Source organism: Calonectris borealis, chromosome 1 (assembly GCF_964195595.1).
Source record: "Calonectris borealis chromosome 1, bCalBor7.hap1.2, whole genome shotgun sequence".
Classification (NCBI taxonomy): Eukaryota; Metazoa; Chordata; class Aves; order Procellariiformes; family Procellariidae; genus Calonectris; species Calonectris borealis.
Window position 1 is genome coordinate 114,705,940 of NC_134312.1, and position 19,323 is coordinate 114,725,262.

Below are 19,323 nucleotides of genomic sequence, written 5' to 3' on the forward strand. Positions count from 1 at the left end.
GAAGGGACTCTATTTTCATCAGCGTATTACAACCATTTCTTTCGGTACCTGTTATCCTAGGGCTTAATTCAAAGCCTGCTGCTATAAAAGGAAGCAATTTTAACAGGGTTGCTATCAGGCTCTGACCTGTTACCTGCATAAGGTGAAATGCCCATCCTCGGTCACAGAACTTCTACCAGACAATAACGGGATTCAGAAGTTGCTGCCAATGAAAACTATTACCAGCTACTGCCTGTACTGTGGAAACAGTCTTACTGATATTGGGCAAGTCCTCCACATCCTGATGTGGTTTGACTTCCTAGTGATCCCTCTTCCTCCCAAATGTGGTGGATACACAAAGCATGAATGCCTTCTATAGCTTTTAAAAAAACCCCAAACACACACAAAACAATCAAAAAAGACAAATAGTTACAAACTTTTGCTGGTAAGATGAATACCAGAGTTAGACGTGATGGACAAAACAGTGACAAAATATTAACTGCTTGCTGTGTATTTTTGACCTTTATAGCCTCTTCAAAAGATGTAGGTACATTACACATTGTTAGATTCAAGGTGGAAGCCATAGAGAAAATAACAGAGAAAGCAGTTGAACACTCAGAATATCTGAGTTAGAAGACACTTGATTATCTTACCTGTAATTTTTGGTTCTCTAACTAGTTTCTACAAAATACAGTATGCCTTTGTTTTATGGAAAGAAGCAGCTAGCAGCTATTGTTCATCGACAACAAGGACCCCAAGCCGTGACACAGTTGGAACTAGTGGAAGGTTTACAAGCAAAGCGTACACAAATTCCTCCCAGCAGCCAAATCCTCCTCCTGTGTGTGTCTGACATACACATGGTGAGGAGTCGCTGATGGTGCTGGTATTTGAGCAATGTACATGTGGGGGTCCCTGGTCCGCAAGCTGCTGCAATGCTCCTTCCTGGTGGAAACACAGTATTTGTCATAGAATGATGATCTGCTGTCGGGAAATTCCTAGCATGAAAATGTGCTTCCTTTTGTCAAAACCAAAAGGTACTACTTTTTTATACCAGCAGCAAGCTCTTCATTTTCCAGTAAAACATCTGCAGCCCTTTCTGAAGAATGGACCAAGTCCACAAGAGCTGCAGATATACTTTGGTCAATCACTTTGCTTATGTAGTTTGTCTTTTGATTTTTTAATAGAACCAAGTGATATAAAGTGACAAACCAAATGAAAGATATTTACAAAACAGTATAAAATAAGCTACTGTGGTATCATGGGTACATGTGACATTTTCTAAGGACATACTGTATTAGAGGTAGGTGAAAAAGGGGAGATGATTCTGTAACCTTCAAATATCCCAGGATCCTCCATTCACTATTTTTTCTTCTTTTGCATTATTTTATTTTAAATTTTTGCAGACACAGAGGGCTTATAACAAGTTTAATGCTTAGTTTTTTGACATATTAAGATCACCCTACTATTATTTAAAGCAGTGCACATCTTCATTTGGTCCAAATAGGCAGATTCTGCCCATAACTTGCGACTGTATGTAAGTACATTGAAGCCTTTGCTTCTCTCTGTCTGGGCAGACCTAATACCAGTATGTCAACAATGGCTTAATCAAACCTCTTTTAAAGAAGATCACAACCACAGGTTAACACTTTTTCAACAAGCACTGTTTAAATGCTGACGGTCTCTGAGAGAGAAGGCATCCCTTAGCTAATTTTCCATGCCCGTCTTTGCACTGGACAGTCCTGGTGTGCCACCCTGTGTCGCATGTTCGAGAACAAGAAAGCCACGGCCCCGTAACCCAGCGGGGTTGCATGAGCTGTGGAGTTACTTTGCTGCTGCTGCTGCTGCCACTGCTGGTGACAGAGTTAGTCATTTGCCCTTGCTTCTTTGGCACGAAGAAACTATACCGGACATCCACTGGTTGAGTTGGATCAGTCGCAAGTATCTGCACAATAAGAACCTCTTTCGTGGCAGAGTGTCCCATTGCGTGCAAGAAATCATCTTTGTGACTCCAGCCGCTGTAGTTCATGACAGTCCCGTTGATGTCAATGATTGTTTCTGAAGTGGAGATCATGTATTTTCCGTTGACAAGGTACTCACCGTTTTTCTTTTTCAGGGCCAGGTAGGCAGTGAACCTGCTCTGGTCCTTAGTCTTGAACTGCCGAACTTTGATGTGGGTTGCCCCTTCCGGGATTTTCACGACATCTGTGTAGCCCTTGCTGAATGAAGTTAAAAAACAAAGAGTATTCAGTAGCTAGCGTGAAATAAACCTCAAGTCTTACTGCAAGGCCTCATGAAGTCACTGGCATGACACATCTTGCTTCGTTTTAGTTCAGGCCCTGAATGCCTCTGGCTGGAGGCTCATCTAAGATTAATTTAACCAGGTTCCACTGTTTGTCTGTTGTATGGTTCCTTATGCTCTTGAAGAAATTCCTACTGCACTTATTTCAAATTGCTTAATCTTTAGCTTTAGTAACGATTTTACGTGACTCAGATACAAGAGGAATGAAAAATAACAGATAGCTTATATATTTCAGCAAAGGGTGGGAGATATGAAATACGATGCACGCTTTGCCTGCCAAGGAAAAGATAATGAGATATGCATTGGTTACAGCTGTTTCTTGCTGTCTTTGCTATAATGATGATTAAGGAAAGCATGAGCAGAGTTACAGCTGGATAGAGGTACCTTGGGAACATTTAAAAATAATCTTGATCACTGAGAAAAAATTTGTTTACTTTGAAATTCATAAAGCCGAAGATTAATTGTCAAGTGTCTAACACGAGGTGTGCCCAAATGTGTAATTTGTACCACCACAGAGTTCTCTCTGTTGCTACTTATGAAGTATCTTAATTCAGATTTAGAAAAAGATATTTAACTCTCCTACCGAAAGTGACAAGCATTCAAAACCTGCGAGTGTGCTGGAACTTATCACTATCTCAAGTATGTTATTTATTTTAACTTTACGGATATATAGAAAAAATCTGAAGACTATACCTAGCTATAAGCTACCAGCTGAACTTTGGAGACAAGTGTTTTAATTTCTAAACCTGTGACAAAACCATTCTGCAAGTATCTCATAGCTGAAAAGTTCAGTGCTGAAACTTCTAGGAAAAAAGGAATGAGAAAATATACTAAAAATATATAAAAGCGAAGAGGTCTCCTTTGGGATTGTTTAAAGAACAGACTGCTAATTTTGAAGTTTTGGCTGCACAAGTACAGACTGCACAGACTACGGATTAAACGCTTGTGCTATCCCCCTGCTATTTCCAGCAGTTATGGGACAACGACTAAAACTATTGATTCAGCACCTCCATAAAGCTGAAGGAATACAGTGCGAAAAACAGGCTGGGGAGGACTCTGCTCTACAGCACTGCACAAACACTTTTACATAACAGTCGCCAAAATAACTCTGTTAAAACATGTCATTAAAGTTACAAAATCATTTGTTCAAAACTAAAAGCAATTCTGGAGAATTCAAGTCGTCTGCACAAAGAACTGTAACACTCCATGTGCACAAAGAAGCACGTGCAGCCCTAATTCTCCTCTTTCCCAACTTCTGACAATTTAGCTTTACAGCCTTTTAAAAAAAGTTCGTAGGAAGCAAGTTTTCCAGAAGATTATGTTTTGACTGCTTTAAAAGAAAAAAATACAAACAAATGTTGTTATGGCAATTGTCTGCAATGGGAAATACTAGTTTCCCCTTGTACATTTAATGGTCTCCCTGCACATTCAATGTACAGATTACTACAGTTTGGTTTATAATGGACAGCAATGCAGGAGCTGCTATTTTTCAGTGGAGAAAAGATAATTTTACTACAGCCACTGCCCTTTCATATGTAAGAACAGTGTATAGACAATTAAGATTTCACTATTTTAATGAGAGGTTTATTTTGAAGTCAATTACTTGCATAAGGGAATTGTTTCAAACAGTATTTCCAGTAAAAAAAAAACCCTCGTCACTCCAAAATTCAACCAAAATCAAGTTAGAACATACTTGTTACTTACAGGTTGACTATTACTTTCTAAATGCGGCAACTTTTTGAATGCATTGAGGTTGAAGTAATGTTTTACTCTCTGACCAGTCTCATTTCAGTTAAAGGCATGATATGAGGAGTAAGATGGTAACTTCATAGGAATAATTATAATAGAATCTCTTCATATCCAAGTATATCTATGCTACAAATCTGGCCTCACTGAAATTCATGGAGTCCCTTTAACATTTTTGCTGGAGCCTGGATTCCAGCACAAGGATCATTACTGAATCACATGAAGTATATCTCACGCTGTCGTCTTCATTTAGACATCCCAGACATTGCAATATTTACAAATTGGAAAAGATTTGGTTTATATAATTACAAATTTGGATGGAAAGTCATTCTTTTTGGCAGAGGTGTTTTGGCATCCATAGGTGAGTAATCACTGGTTTACCAGGAAGAAGATTAGTTATGTTTATTTTTAGAATAATTTCACTCTCAAAGCCATTTTTGACTGCTATTAATCAGTATGTCGAAATGTATAGGAATAAAAGGTCATTTCACGAGGCAGATTTCAACTTCTGGTAGCTTTCAATATGCTATGTAAGAATTTGGAAGACATAAAACAAAATCAAGTTTATGTACATTTTAAAAGATGGTACACTAATGCAGTCACAGATACTGAGTAGAAATTGTCAACTGAAAGTTTCTAAGAGTAGATCAATACAGCAGTCCTTTGAGACCTTGGAAACTATATAATTAAAAATCCTCATTTTTGTATGAATGAAGCAAGAGTTCAGACAGAAAGCAGACTTACTTGACATTGGTATCTCAGTACAGAGCTTACTGCTGCCCTCAAAGGGGTCAGGGAAAACCATGGGGGTGGTTCCTTTTATTTTACTTATATTAAGTTTTATTACAGTTAAAAGCTGAACTCTGACAGAAAAATGTCTTAAGGATAACTGCTGTAAGTATTTTGACTTAAAAAAAAATCCATCTGGAGATCGATACTATGCCAACGGACATGAAGGGATATAGCAAATGCCATGCTTAAGCCTATGTCTACTTCTAACATCTCATCTAGTCATCTAAGCTCCACATACACTCAGCAGCGTGAAAAGGTATTTTTAGGGTATAATCCCTCTCAACTATTAAGGAAGACTTTTAGCGCTGTGCTCTAATGCTGTCTGCTTCTCTCCACTAACTACACAAGGAATCCATGTCACTAAATCAGGTGGGGTGTCCTCATTGTCATTCAAAGTTAGATGAGATGCAACATTCTCGATGTGTAACTTGCTAACACAGCATCGTCTGGGAAATGCAGAGTTTCAGAGATACCCAGGTTACTCTGACCCCAACAACTTTCTGATTCTCTCCTCTCTTCCCTTTCCTCTCTCCTCTGGAAACCTCAAGCCACCTGTCACAGCAAGATGCTATGCCTTATTCTAGGCAGACTTCCTATTAATGGGGTGCTCACCTGTATCACTGGCACTTTGTGTCAGAAACAAACTGGGTACAGCATTTTACCAGTTGATTATTTGCCAGTTTCGTAATGTTAAGAGGCCAGCTGTAAACATCTGGAAAGTGCAATAAAGCACAAGCAATGTACTTTTTTGCTCAATCTTCATATGAAAGTAAATTGCATTTAGAGACAGAAGGAAAGTAAGCACATAGCAGAGTCACTATTTGCACAACAAGATACATTTGCTAATACTCAAGATCAATACCTCTTTTTGGTAAAGGTTCCCATGACTTTTGTGCAGCTGGAATTGTCTCCTCCACACACCCCGCATTTGTCATACTGGAGCTTTGAACCGATGATGCCATCGCAACCAGTTCGGATGCATTTTCCCCGGACGCAGACTGAATTGCTGTACGGTCGACATTCGGTACCATCAGTTACCTAGGCAATCAAATGACCGTTAGTTAAAACTACCATGGAAAAGATTTGCTTCTGTGAATCTGACTGGCAAAACCCAGTTACTTATTTATGTCACCTACTCAGAACAGAGTGCCTACCCTGACAGACCAGACCAGTTTTTTGTTAGAGAAACAAAAGCAGATGAATCATAGAATCATAGAATCATAAAGGTTGGAAAAGACCTCGAAGATCATCGAGTCCAACCATCAACTCAATACCACCATGCCCACTAAACCATGTCCCTAAGTGCCACATCTACATGTCTTTTAAATACTTCCAGGGATGGTGACTCCACCACTTCCCTGGGCAGCCTGTTCCAAGGCCTGACCACTCTTTCAGTAAAGAAATTTCTCCTAATGTCCAATCTAAACCTCCCTTGGTGCAACTTGAGGCCATTTCCTCTCATCCTATCGCTTGTTACTTGGCAGAAGAGACCAACACCCACCTCGCTACAACCTCCCTTCAGGTAGTTGTAGAGCGTAATGAGGTCTCCCCTCAGCCTCCTCTTCTCCAGGCTAAACAACCCCAGTTCCCTCAGCCGCTCCTCATAAGACTTGTGCTCCAGGGCCTTCACCAGCTTCGTTGCCCTTCTCTGGACACGCTTCAGCACCTCCATGTCCTTCTTGTGTTGAGGGGTCCAAAACTGAACACAGTATTCGAGGTGCGGCCTCACCAGTGCCGAGTACAGGGGCACGATCACCTCCCTACTCCTGCTGGCCACACTATTTCTGATACAGGCCAGGATGCCGTTGGCCTTCTTGGCCACCTGGGCACACTGCCGGCTCATGTTCAGCCGGCTGTCAACCAGCACCCCCAGGTCCTTTTCCTCTGGGCAGCTTTCCAGCCACTCTTCCCCAAGCCTGTAGCGTTGCCTGGGGTGGTTGTGATCCAAGTGTAGGACCCGGCACTTGGCCTTGTTGAACCTCATACAGTTGGCCTCGGCCCATTGATCCAGCCTGTTCAGGTTCCTCTGCAGAGCCTTCCTAACCTTAGGCAGATCAACACTCCCGCCCAGGAAATTTAGGAAAGGGCTGAAAGCAATGACAGATAATTCCAATGTAAGACACTAAAATGACCCTGGCTTTAATGATGATCTCACAGCTTGTTAACAGTAACAGTAACAGTACTTGTAGATAGCCTTGCATTTGAGCTATCTACATCTATATGTTACCTTCATAACATTTAGAGGCAGAAAACTGCAAGTATAAGCGTGGGAGACATTTCAGTTCGAATTGCATCTGATGTAACAATCTGACCACAAGTCACATCTATACTAATTGGCTAATTATTCTATATTAATTGGCTCCTTAAGAGTTACTCTGGACTCCCTTAACATAATTCAGGGTAAAACTTATTCTTTTACTCATAGTACTCTTTCCCCTCCAGAAAACCCCAGAATAACAGGTGACTCTCCAGGCAGAAACCCCTTTATCCACTATTGAAAACAAACTAGCGCAGAGAGCACTAAGAGGCCCACATTCTTCAGGAATCCACATACTGAGATGTGGAAAAACTTATCTCATTTCAGAGGCCACTTCTGGTCCTAATGTATACCCAGTGGATCAAACCATTAAATCTAATCACACAGCTAAATCTTTGAATCATATGATTAACTTCTTTTCCCTTGTTGTAGGGAAACATTTCTAAGATACAGGACACTTCTAAACTGGAGCATGAACTCATGATTGGAGATGCCATTACCTTCTGAGAAAATACCACATAATAGCCAGTTCCTTTGGCTCGGCAGGTGAGCTTGCAAACGTCTCCGGGAAGTACTCCAGCATACTTGGGGACCCATTCAACAAATGTCTTGACACCCTTTGCGTCAGACTGATAGCCGTTCCTTGCTTCACACTGCTCTTGTCGAAAAGATTTAGCTGTAGAATTATTCACATCATTAGTGACTACTTCAGACCACGCTGCAAATATCATTATGTCCATCTATTATTCCAATTTCTTTTTTACATAGTTTTTAAGTTACGTCACTTCACCTCTTTACTTAGAACTGGCCTTGAAATCTTTCAACTGTTTTAGCTTGGAAATCTTCCCATGACATAATAAGCATTAAAGGACTGAGGTTTGCATTATGGTTCATTTTCCAGGACTGAAATTTCTTTTCACTCAAGTGTCCTTTCTGTATGGCATCAGGGTGGGCATTAATACAATACACGGTATTGTATTAATGATGGATGTCTTGCCTTGGTAAACACATTTTGGAGAAACTACAATGGACCTTTGTTGTTTCCTTTCACAGTAGGTGTTCAATATTTACTATCTATGAACAGAGAGGCTGGAGCACGAAGGCACTTTGGCATTGTCCTGGTTTCGACTGGGATAGAGTTAAATTTCTTCCTAGTGCTGTGTTTTGGATTTAGTATGAGAAGAATGTTGATAACACACTGATGTTTTCAGTTGTTGCTAAGTACCCTGCTAGCCAAGGACATTCAGCTCAAGGAAAAAACCAAACCAAAACAAAACAAGCATTGGGAGGGAACACAGCCAGGACAGCTAGCCCAGCTGGCCAACAGGGTATTCTGTACCATGTGACGTCATGCTCAGTATATGAATGATAGGCGTGTTCCAGGAAGTAGCGATCGCTACTTGGTTATCAGTCAGCGCGGGTGGTGAGCAATTGCATTGTGCATCACTCATTTTGAATAGTTTATCGTTATTATTTTCCCTTTTCTGTTCTGTTAAACTGTCTTTATCTCAACCCACGAGTTTTTCTCACTCTTACCCTTCTGATTCTCTCCCTGTCCCACTGCAGGGGGCGGGGAGTGAGTGAGCAGCTGCGTGGTATTTGGCTGCCTGCCAGGTTAAATCACGACAGGCATGAAGACACTTACCATTTGCTGGGCAGGGTGCGACGTTGCAGGAGCGGTAGATGGCCCTCTTGCCGGTGCAGTACCGGCCGTTGTTTCTAGGAGCTGGGTTATTGCAGTGACGATAAGCAAACTGAACTCCTCCACCACAGGTACGGGAGCACTGTCCCCAAGGTCCCCAGGACCCCCAGTTACCATGGCTTGAAGCCTGAAATATATAGAACAGTGGGAGGTAAGGACATCATCCAAGTGTGAATAAAGGTGCTACATCTCAAAGACACTGCTCATGTTTTCCTCAATTGAAGGCGATTCCTTCGTCACTTTAATCAGGGATAACAGGTCTTAGGAGGGTTCTTTCTTGCAGCAGCGTTAATTTCTGTCTTCTACCTGCACATTGATGACATCTCATTTGGGACTGTGCATGCAAAGGCACTGCTAGGCCTTGCTCTGCACAGCCGCCTTCAGCTTGTTTCATGGAAGACACCCATGCAACAGAAATAGCGCCCATAGTCTCATGTGCTCCTCTCTTATTTTTTGCTATTTCTACCAATAGGGCCCCTTAAACTAGCTCCAGGGGATTCAGCTCCCAGAATATGGCTAATCTATAAGGCTAATCTATGATTAATTAAATGCAATTATTGTGATGTGTAGGTATTGCTCTGAATTACTGGCAAGAGATGGAGTTGTCAGATACAGTTTGCAACTCTGTTAAATTGGTTACCTAGAAAGAGTATTGCAACAGCATGTAGAAGTATAAAATTCCATAAAAAAGGGTGTTATAAGGGCTGTAGCTTGATTTGAATGACTCTCATAGTTCGCAAATATCTTCACAAAGCTCTACAAGTCCATACCTCTTCTGTGGGTATAACAGAAGGGGCAGTGCTACTGCCTACCCAGTAAATTTAGACGTATCTGAACTGTGCAGTTGACAGTTCCCATGAGCCTGGGGACACTTCAGACGTATAAAGTTGACAGTGGGGACTCTGTCACTGGAAGTACAAACTTCTCTGCTCCAGAAACAATATTCTGGATGAACTTCATCCACCTTTCTCTTCCCTAGAGTTAAGGCCCTGGGGCCTTAAAATTTACAGATTTAATTTACCTTGCAGTCCATTGCCAAGAACTCAGGAAGCTAAGAATAGGTCCTTGACAATCTTTCCATATGTCCTGAGACCTGACTTACTGAATGGGCAAATCCTCTACTCTGACAGGATGCTCCCAGTTTTCCAGGGATGAAGGCTTTCATACTTCAAGAAGAAAACATGCTTCCTGAAACTCAGCAGCATTTTTCCTATATCCCTCAACATAACACTCCAATTACATGCTAAAAAATAAGGCAGCTTTCAATCTGACTTCCATAAAGTCTCTTTCACTCCCACAAAAATCAGCGCCTTTGAGGATCATGCCTTCTAAAATTCCCTAGGGTCACAGCTGGTAACTTACTGAGTAGTATTTCTTCTTGGTTTTGTCAACACATTTTCCCTGGAGGCAGATCCTCCCTTTTCCACATGGTGTTCCCTCCACAGCAGGCAGCTTCTTAGTCAGACAAACCATCTGGCCTTGGCGCACAACTGCACACCAGAGGCGAGAGCACACATCCATACCGGGACACACCGTGTATTCGGGTCCAAACGCCAGTTTGCACTGACGAATGGCATCGTAGGTTTGTCCCGGAAGCTCCTCGGGGCCCAGGATCTGCTTTCTCGGTTGGTCCAGCAAACAGTTACCTAAAAGAGCAAACCAACCTATTATTACTCATTTCCTAGTTTTCTCTGCAGTGCTGCAAATCTGTCATTCAAGTTAGGCGAACCTCATTTGAAGGATGCTGACGTGAACGGAAAGGCTCTCCGAGGTGTCATCGGGTTTTGGACAAGGTCATACTATTGCAACTGTGTTCTCACCCAGCAGCACACCAGGTGTCGAGCTGCCTATTTCCAATCTGAGCATGTAAGTGAGTTTTACTCAGGTGCCTTTGGCCTTTCATCCTGGTCTCCTTTATTTGAATTGACTCTGAACACATTCCACTCTATTTATCAGTTTGTGATTTAAGGAATGATCAAGACTCATGGCAAAGTAAGCAAAGTTGTCATTTGAATTTTGGGAAAGTACGTCAGAAATGGTAAAGCTTCTGAAGGGATGCCAGAAAAATCACAAAAACCAGACTTGTAGCCAATGAGGCACTTTAAAAAGAAAAAAAGAAAAAAAACCCCAACAGATCAAAGGAAAAATAGAAGCTGCATATCAAAACTAATGTTGGTGGCAAATCTGGACTGGGCTTTCCTTGTAAGGAATGATACTTGGCTGCTTCTGGAATTAGTTTGAAGAACGCTATCCATTTTATACAAAATACATAAATAATAGAAAGAAAAGAAAAAAAATAGCATAAACATAAAGAATTGAATATGTGTTTTGAGATATATTGCGGAGGTCAAGATTTGTCTGGCACACTCTATAAATAAGAATTCATATTTAGGTTCTACAGGATCTACTGATACATTTTTTTTTTACTATTGAAAAACTTACTTGTTGACCTGCAGAACTATTTATTCAGTGTAACCTCTTTTACACTTCATGAAAGGGATATGTGGTCTGGGCAAGCTTCACTTATCCTTGGCCAAAATAACTTACCACAATTTACCTCACTTTGGAACCTATACCAGTGTTCTTCAGTTGGATCATGGGTGAAAAAAGGCTATCTATAAAATCCTCACTATTTACACAAAAATGGAATAGAATTTCAAGCTATGGCAGTGAATTTAAACCCCATCTCTCAATCGCTTGTATTTTCCCTCCAGAACACACACACACTGCAGCTGTTCTTTTTTTCCTCTGAAGACTAAGGCCAATTAGCCAGATCAGCCAAAAATTCTTTCTGCATCATCACTTGCTACCAAAAAGCTCTCTGTCTTGTTAAATTGTTCCATTTGTCCTTTGCTGACCCTGATTTACCCTAGCCTTATCTTTAATCTAGATTATGCTGACTTTGTTAATGAAGACAAGGTGTGCCAATGCTAACTGATGAGCTGAGTGCCATGAGATAAAGATAATTAAAAGTACCCTAGCATTCAAAGCCTGTTGCAGTGTAAAATATTAAGTCATGGTGAAGAGTGAGGAAGCACAGATTTTTTTTCTGGGGTTTCTAAGAAAGAAATCATTTGCGAAAGTTGTTGTCAAAAATACACTCTGTAAAAGCAAAGAACAGCGGAATTCCTACTTCATATACCTTGTGATGGGGAGGAAGCTAGTACAGTGTTAGGGCGGTAATGGGAAGGCACCAGCGTGTCAACATTTAGTGGTATACACTGCTATGATATATAGACTGCAGCGTTTATCAAAATCCCAAGGGCAACCATTATTCAGTATTTTAAAACATCGTAATAACACCTAATTTCGCCATGACAGACACTGCTGCCCATCAGTGAGATCTACCATGACTGACATGACTGGAAATATGAATTTAGAGAAAAAAGAAAAAAAAGTCACATCCTTGCATATATTTGATTTGTAATCATTTTAGTTAACACCCATCTGAGTGTCTTTCACATGTGAATAACAAACAGGTTTCACAAGCTTACATAGCAAATACAGCATTTTTGCCCCTTCAGAATATAGGGGAATGAGATCCAAAGTTCTCCTTAACCGATACTGCTCTGAGAAAACATGTATAATGTCTATAAAGCCAGGTGTTCCAGCTGATCTCACATGACAAATTCAGAAATGAAGATAGGAAAGGCCCCTAAGGCTTCCCCACAGGAAAAAAAAATCTTTACATTTATAGATAGTAGCAGTGGTAATCTATGTTTAGACAGGTTGCAATGAAGTGCAGGTGTTTTCACCACCAGCTGGTCCAAGCTCCTACTTGTAATGGTCAGAAAAGACAGAGTTAAGAAGCTGGAGAATGGTTTGCCCTGTGCCCCCTGGCTGAGAGGGGAAGAGAGAGCTTCAATTCACTACATTACATTGCAACATACAGAGCATGTATATACTGCTACTCCCATTTTTTGTCCTGAGTACCAAAGAACATCTGTGTGCCCTGGAATAGAGCAACATTGTTGTCTGATGACAGTGTTAGTCGAGCCATCTCATTATCTCCCCTCAATGTTATGTGCAGTATATCTTGGGAAAAAAAGGCAGAATAAGATCTGTGCAGGAAGCAGATAACCAGGATAAAAATTAATTAAAATAGAAATAGTCCTTGTTTCAGGTTGCACAGAGCACCGAGCACTCTGACAAACACAATAAATCGCAAGCAATTATACCACAGCCTAGTGGTTGGCATGACAATAAAGGCAATTAGTACCTTAGGAGAGGGTTGGCTAAATGCAGATGGAAATAAATGTCACTGTCTTCTGGACACCAACTCAGCCTTTTCTTCCTAAATGTCAAACTGCTGTCTGGGGTCATCTCATGAGTGTAAAACAAATGGTGATATCATGACGATGATGTTTATAGTTCTCAGAGTGGGCCTCAGGAGACGGGGGATCAGCACCTTGATCCTCCCCAGAACTCCTGGTTAACCCTGGACAAGACATTTATATTGGGATTTATTTAGCTGACTTTAACTGTAAGTAATGCTGGTGTCTGCAATTCAGTCGGCTGTCAGAGGTTTCACTACTCAGGCAAACGAGCTTATGGTGTAATTCAGCACCACTAATGCAACTCATGAGATCAGCCAAACTGTTGATGTCATTGATTAGACCCCTCTGCACTACAATGGGAAGTTAAATACCCAGTTTAGGAGTAGCATACCCACATTTTATAAGATGAGTCCACTCCCCAACATCGCTTTCCAAATTTAGAAAATGGGAACATCAGTACTTGATAAAGTGATGTTAAGGAATTAGAGAGTCAAGACTGTGATGTTTGCTGTTACAGCAGTACAGGGTGAACATCTAAATCTATATGGGAAACTTACTTAAAGCTTTGATAAGACATTGACTGTTCTTTTGTAGTAGAATACTGCTCACAGATCCAAACTTCTGGACTTCATTCACATTTCATTATGCTTAGCCATAAGGAGCAGCAGATGAAGCACTCTATTTATTGCCCCACACCAATGCTGCCATGCCCTGTTTGTCACGAAGCACAATTCATAAGCTCATGCCCGCTCAGACCAAAAGCCCGGTGCAAACTGCTTATGCCGCCTAGTAGAGAATGGAAGAGTCTCCTCTTGTTCAGTGTTTCCCACATAAGCTTCCTGTGACTATGCAAAATCTGGTCACAAACACCCTAAAAGCAAGCCTGGCATATGAATATCTCTATTCTTTCCTTGCAACTGCTGTTTTGTGCTTTCCTCATCCACATTATGCCTGTGGCACGGCTCAAAATTACACCCGAATGGTTCAGTTTTTTTTCCTCTGCCTAGCAAGCACTTGAGAGAGATAGGATTTTCTTCTTTCTATGGGAAGACTGCAGGGGAGCACCTTCTTGAAAACAAAAAGGGAAGGAAAACACTGCAACGACATGACAGTACATCTGCCCCAGCTAAGGGAAAAAAAGAGCAACCCAAAAAGCAGACACGTGCTTATTCTGAAGGAAACATGGAAATACGGCACGTTTGCACTCCTTTATTATCAGCCCAAAGCAGTCTGAAAGGCGGCATCATGCTCTGCTAGGATCCTGTGATTTCTGGTACACTCAGTGTACATTAAAAATGGGAATTATGGAGCTATGGATTCATTCACTGGCTGGAAGAAGAAAATAAAACCAGAAGTTCCCTTCCTAAAATAACGCATGTCCTTTCAGTACAATAATTTGAAGAAACTGCAATTTAAATCATTAACTTCCATTTTTACTTCATAGATAGTGTTTGTGTTCTGTTAAGACAAATCTTTGATTTAAGATAAATAACTGAAAAATTATAAACTTCAACAGAGAAAGCAGACTGTTACTTAGAAAAGGTCTCTGAAGGCCTGATCTATCAAGAAAAGAGACTCCCTAAACACTGAATATTTGAAATCACACCAATAGCATTAGTAATAAAATTAATTCCCAGAGGACTATGGACCTCTATGACGAGAGGTTCAAATTTTCTGTGAATCACTTCATCACATTGGTAACTCTTTGAGACTACATGCCTGAGTGGTAACTACTCATCAGTATTAGAAAGGGCAATGTACCCTAACCTATCCATTAGCAGACTGACAGATCCTAAGCCCTTTACGTGCAGCAAAGAATACATGACTTTGTGAAAAGTGTCGGCAGTCGAGGACTGCTAAACTTTGTGTACAGGAAAACAGCTCTCCTGCTGAACAAGGAGACCGTAATGCAGCTCTGAAGGATCTGAAGCTCCTACCTAGTTTTACTGAAAAAAACGGGCAGAGTTATATTCTTAGACCCGTAGGACTGATTGTTACAGCCCCTCCTTACTTCGACATTGAGATTGGGTCCAGCTGATGGATAAGGGTCCAAATTTCAAGCATCCCCCCAGGAACAAACAAGTCAAAGGCGAGGTGGGTGGGAGAAATGCTCTCTTTGCTTGCTTTATTGTTGGAGAAAGTAGCTAGCTGAATGCACAGTAAAGAGAAGAAGCCAGGTCACAAAAAAAGGGAAAAAATGAGAACAACCTTTCTACTCGCCTGCAACAGGAGAGGAACAGAAGAGGAAATGTAGTTCAGAGTTCCTTACGCTCTCTAAGAGGTCGTTCACGGATGGCGAGGGAGGTCCCCTTTTTTTTCCCCCAGTGAACTGTACTGTACCTCAGTAACTAAACTCAAAAAGGAAAGTTCTCTTCGTATGTGGAAACTAACTTGTTAATATTAAGTCAATGCCAGAGCTATATGGACCATGAAACAGGACAGTACAGATTAATGGATCTAATAAAATTGAGAGAAAAAATGAAGTTATTCTCCAATAGAGGAAAACAGGAGAAAATATTTCAGAGAGCACTGAAATCAGCCAACAAAATATTTAAAAGCAAAAACCACTTTACATTCAGCAGACATACCATACTTTTTATCCATAAGCATTTCGGTTACCATACCAACTTGATCCATTTACTCAATTATGTCATTTTTATCTCAGCATTTTGGAATTTGAATGGTTTGTTTAAGCAGTTGCTTTGGGAGCACAGTGAAGACTTTAAAATTCATTAAAGAGTGAAGACTATGCTTTTTTATTATTACTTTTGGAAAATGAAAGTTTTACACTTATTCTCCAAAGGGTAAATGACATATTTAACAAATATTAGTTACATGACCTGGAAGGTAAGCTCCTGGGGCAGAAGTAATCTTTTATCATATACAGCACAGCGGAGTCTTAATTCTTGCTTACAGACCCTCTACATAAACATAATAAATACAACGGCATTATAAACTTAAAAAATACAATGGCATTATAAACATAATACGTGTCATTAATGGCAACAAGAACACATACACTCTGCTCATATCTGTAGTCTAATGCTAAGTAGATCATATCACCCATTTTAATTTCTGTGAGGAAAAAGCCATTTCCTTGTGTCCTCTGTTTAAAATACTCTCTGAGCTCATATCTGTGGCATTTGGGAAGACAAGACTAATTTCATGCTTTTTAAAAAACCTCTCCATGTTCCAAACCAAATTATTGCCAACACACACTCCATCAACTCTTTCTTCTCTCTTTCTTTTGAACGATGCAAAGGGAGGCTGAGACTCTGCCAGCCTTTTAGAACTTTGCCTTGTTTTGCAAGCACTTCCAAGATAGTCCTGAAGATAAGCAAAGAATGGACAAGCTGGTATAAAATGTTCTTATTAAAAAAACCAGATCACAGTAAAAACTAACATGTAGCTGACACAAGGTGTGATAACACATACCATGACCATCATCGAAAAATTCTGTTATAGTTGCTGAAGTGCATTTGGACCAGGGTTTTGAAGCATCGATACTAGTCAGAATGGAGGACATCAGGCGCTTATCTTCCATGGAGCCAAAGTTCTCCTCACAAAATTTGGAGTCATCATGGGAAAGCCCAAGCAAGTGCCCTATAGAAATGAAACAAATAAAATGATATGACTATCCATAACAGAGTTTACCAGCTGGAGCTCACAGTCAAGGTAAAATGAGTCAAGCTCACAGTCAAGGTATAATTCATTCTCAAATTTTGAACAGCAGCCCAAAGCAGGCCCCTTGAAACGTGGTATCTCTGCCTGAAGACAAAAAAGCTGTGACAGTTTACACCATTACATGTAGCAAGGAAGTAATGCCATCAGCTGACGTGTCATCAAACTGTGCTAATTGAAACCTTATGAAGACTAAAGTGAACTGTACTTATTTATATTAGTCAACAACTTAGTTCTTACTGTTTTTCCAAATCATCTTCAGCAAGAAAGACTAATACTTCACTCTGTAAAGATGTTTTGCAACTGTCTAAAAAGGTGCTACAGTATCTTTCTAAATGGACAAAAATGCTAGTATTTATGGAGCAACTAAACAAACTGTAAATTCTTAAAGTGCACTCCTCGCTGAAGTGCGAGTACCCTCTACAACACATCAAACAATCTGAATAACGTTTTCAAATAGTCTCTTCCATGTAAAGAGTCTTGTTTTGTGGGAGGGTGCTTTTTAGTATTGTTTTGGTTAGGGTTTTAGTTTTGCTGGTTTTTATTTTTAAATGTATATGGTATTGGATATTTATACTCCAGAACACAAAATAATGTGCACACAAAGCTGCACATGATGGAACTTGCAAAAATCCGTAATGTCCATGTCAGTTCACTCCATTGCTAGATGAGTTCTTGTAAGTGCGGCAGCAACCTTTTCTGTAGATCAGTGATCTCCACCTTCTCTAGTCTCTGGGCAACAATAATAGATTGCAGGCAACACACTTTGTTCCCTCTGTAAACATCAGGTTTAACTTTAATTTCCATGCCCACACTGGATTATTTCACAGCCAACTTACTATCCAAGGGGTAGAAAACTGAATGCTGCAGGGAGCTCAAGCCTGAACTTAACACTCACAGTCTTCAGCCTAGGCCAGGAGATGATTAATCAGACATCCAGGGCTAGACCAAGAGTGCTTTGATAAGGACAAAGACCACCCATCAAAGCCCCTGCAGAGAAATAAATCCGATGCCCTCAAATAGCAACTGAAGAGACAGATTGTATTATTCTGCAATAACTAAAAGCCTTCTACCTACCATCGGCTTCATGTTTTGGTATAACTGCCATAGACTAGCTGTAAGGTGACACAAGTAGGGACACTGATGGCAGGATACCATATTCTGATATCCATAGTCATAGGCATGACAATAGTAATAACAATAATAATACCTACAGGCTGGAAAAGAAGAAAATCAGCAAATTTTACCTACTTGCCTTATATAAACTTGCTGTTATGTTGTTTTCATCTGCTTTGGGGGAGAAGCCAAGAGGAAAAAGATGGAGGTAGCACTCACTGCCGAGCTGTATCTGAGGTTAGAAAAGTAGCTATCTGACCAGAAGTCTGTGTTAAGGCTGCAAGAGATCAGAAATCAGGGTTTCTGTTCTGTGAGAGAAGCCAAGGTATCATCTGGCAGCCTTACTCACATGCTGGGTTCCTGACCTAAGGACGGAGCTCCAGGAAAAGTGACAAGAGGACCTTGATCTATCACTTCCAGTTGGACCAGTGATGACTGAGAACAGCCAGTCTGTCTTCTGCAGCTACTGAATTCCCACTGGAGGGGAGGTGGGAAGGCGAATGAAGAGGGCATTTATCTTTTTTTCTCTCTTCCCCTGATGTGCACACATTTACCAATATCATTCAAATACAGCTACTATTTGAATAAAAGGCCCTGTAGTATTACAAATGCTAGTAAGAATTTATTCAAGGAACCTGGGTTGACACTGATGAGAGTTAATACTCCTTTCCCTGCTACTGCTGTTGCTAATTGCTATTGCAATGCTATATCACAAATACGTTGCTGCAAAAACATAATGAACCAAACTTTCATACTGAAGGCATGTCTAATTACTGGTGTATTTTATATGCAAGATTTGGGCTTATTTTTTTCTGATAGGTAAAACCACTTTCCTTTGGCAATACTTATTATATATGGGCCAGATAATGCTATTTTTATTCTGCACTGAGACACTGAATATCAGCAGGCACATGTCAAGTTTCAATCTGATACAGCACAATATAAATACTTACTCCGAAAAGATGACAAGATCTTTGTTTTATTTAAGCCAAATGCTGGTGTTGAGCAAAATAATTCACTGGTAAGATTATGATTTCAAGCAGACACATTTCTCTGACAGAGTAACCAAATAATCAGTGCATCCCTTCTAACCTATAGAGCAAATTCTGCAGAAGTGTCACAGGCTAAGTGTTTAATGAATCAGCAGCTATTATGCCAATGAGGACTACCTCTGACTTTGCCAAAGTCCTAGACACTGACAACGAGCGTCTTCAGGAAACGCAAAGATGATATTATTTTTGGCTGCTGTTCTATACAATGTTATCGCTATGCTTGTATTTGTGCTAATGCACTGAATGGCACCAGGTCACACCTCATGTCTGAGAACTACAAGCAGAGCTGACAGGTTAATGAACCTCAACACATGCCTAGTAGCAATATAACTAGAACCATTTTCTGCTGACATTAAATAACTCCTTGTAGCATCTTTCACCAGTGTTCTGCTAACTTAAGCAAACATTTACTAGACAGGGTT

General features: G+C 40.5%; 1 protein-coding gene across 1 annotated transcript in view; it reads right to left on the reverse strand.

The window, feature by feature from the left end:
* Positions 1-1,618: 1,618 nt before the first annotated feature.
* Positions 1,619-19,323, reverse strand: part of ADAMTS5 (ADAM metallopeptidase with thrombospondin type 1 motif 5) — a 44,322-nt gene continuing 26,617 nt past the window's right edge. The window contains exons 3-8 of the mRNA XM_075170905.1: positions 16,488-16,655; positions 10,138-10,421; positions 8,719-8,902; positions 7,574-7,749; positions 5,679-5,854; positions 1,619-2,195 (exon numbers count right to left, since the gene is read on the reverse strand). Of these exons, the coding sequence (XP_075027006.1) occupies positions 1,619-2,195; positions 5,679-5,854; positions 7,574-7,749; positions 8,719-8,902; positions 10,138-10,421; positions 16,488-16,655 (1,565 nt within the window). The remainder of the gene's footprint in view (positions 2,196-5,678; positions 5,855-7,573; positions 7,750-8,718; positions 8,903-10,137; positions 10,422-16,487; positions 16,656-19,323) is intronic.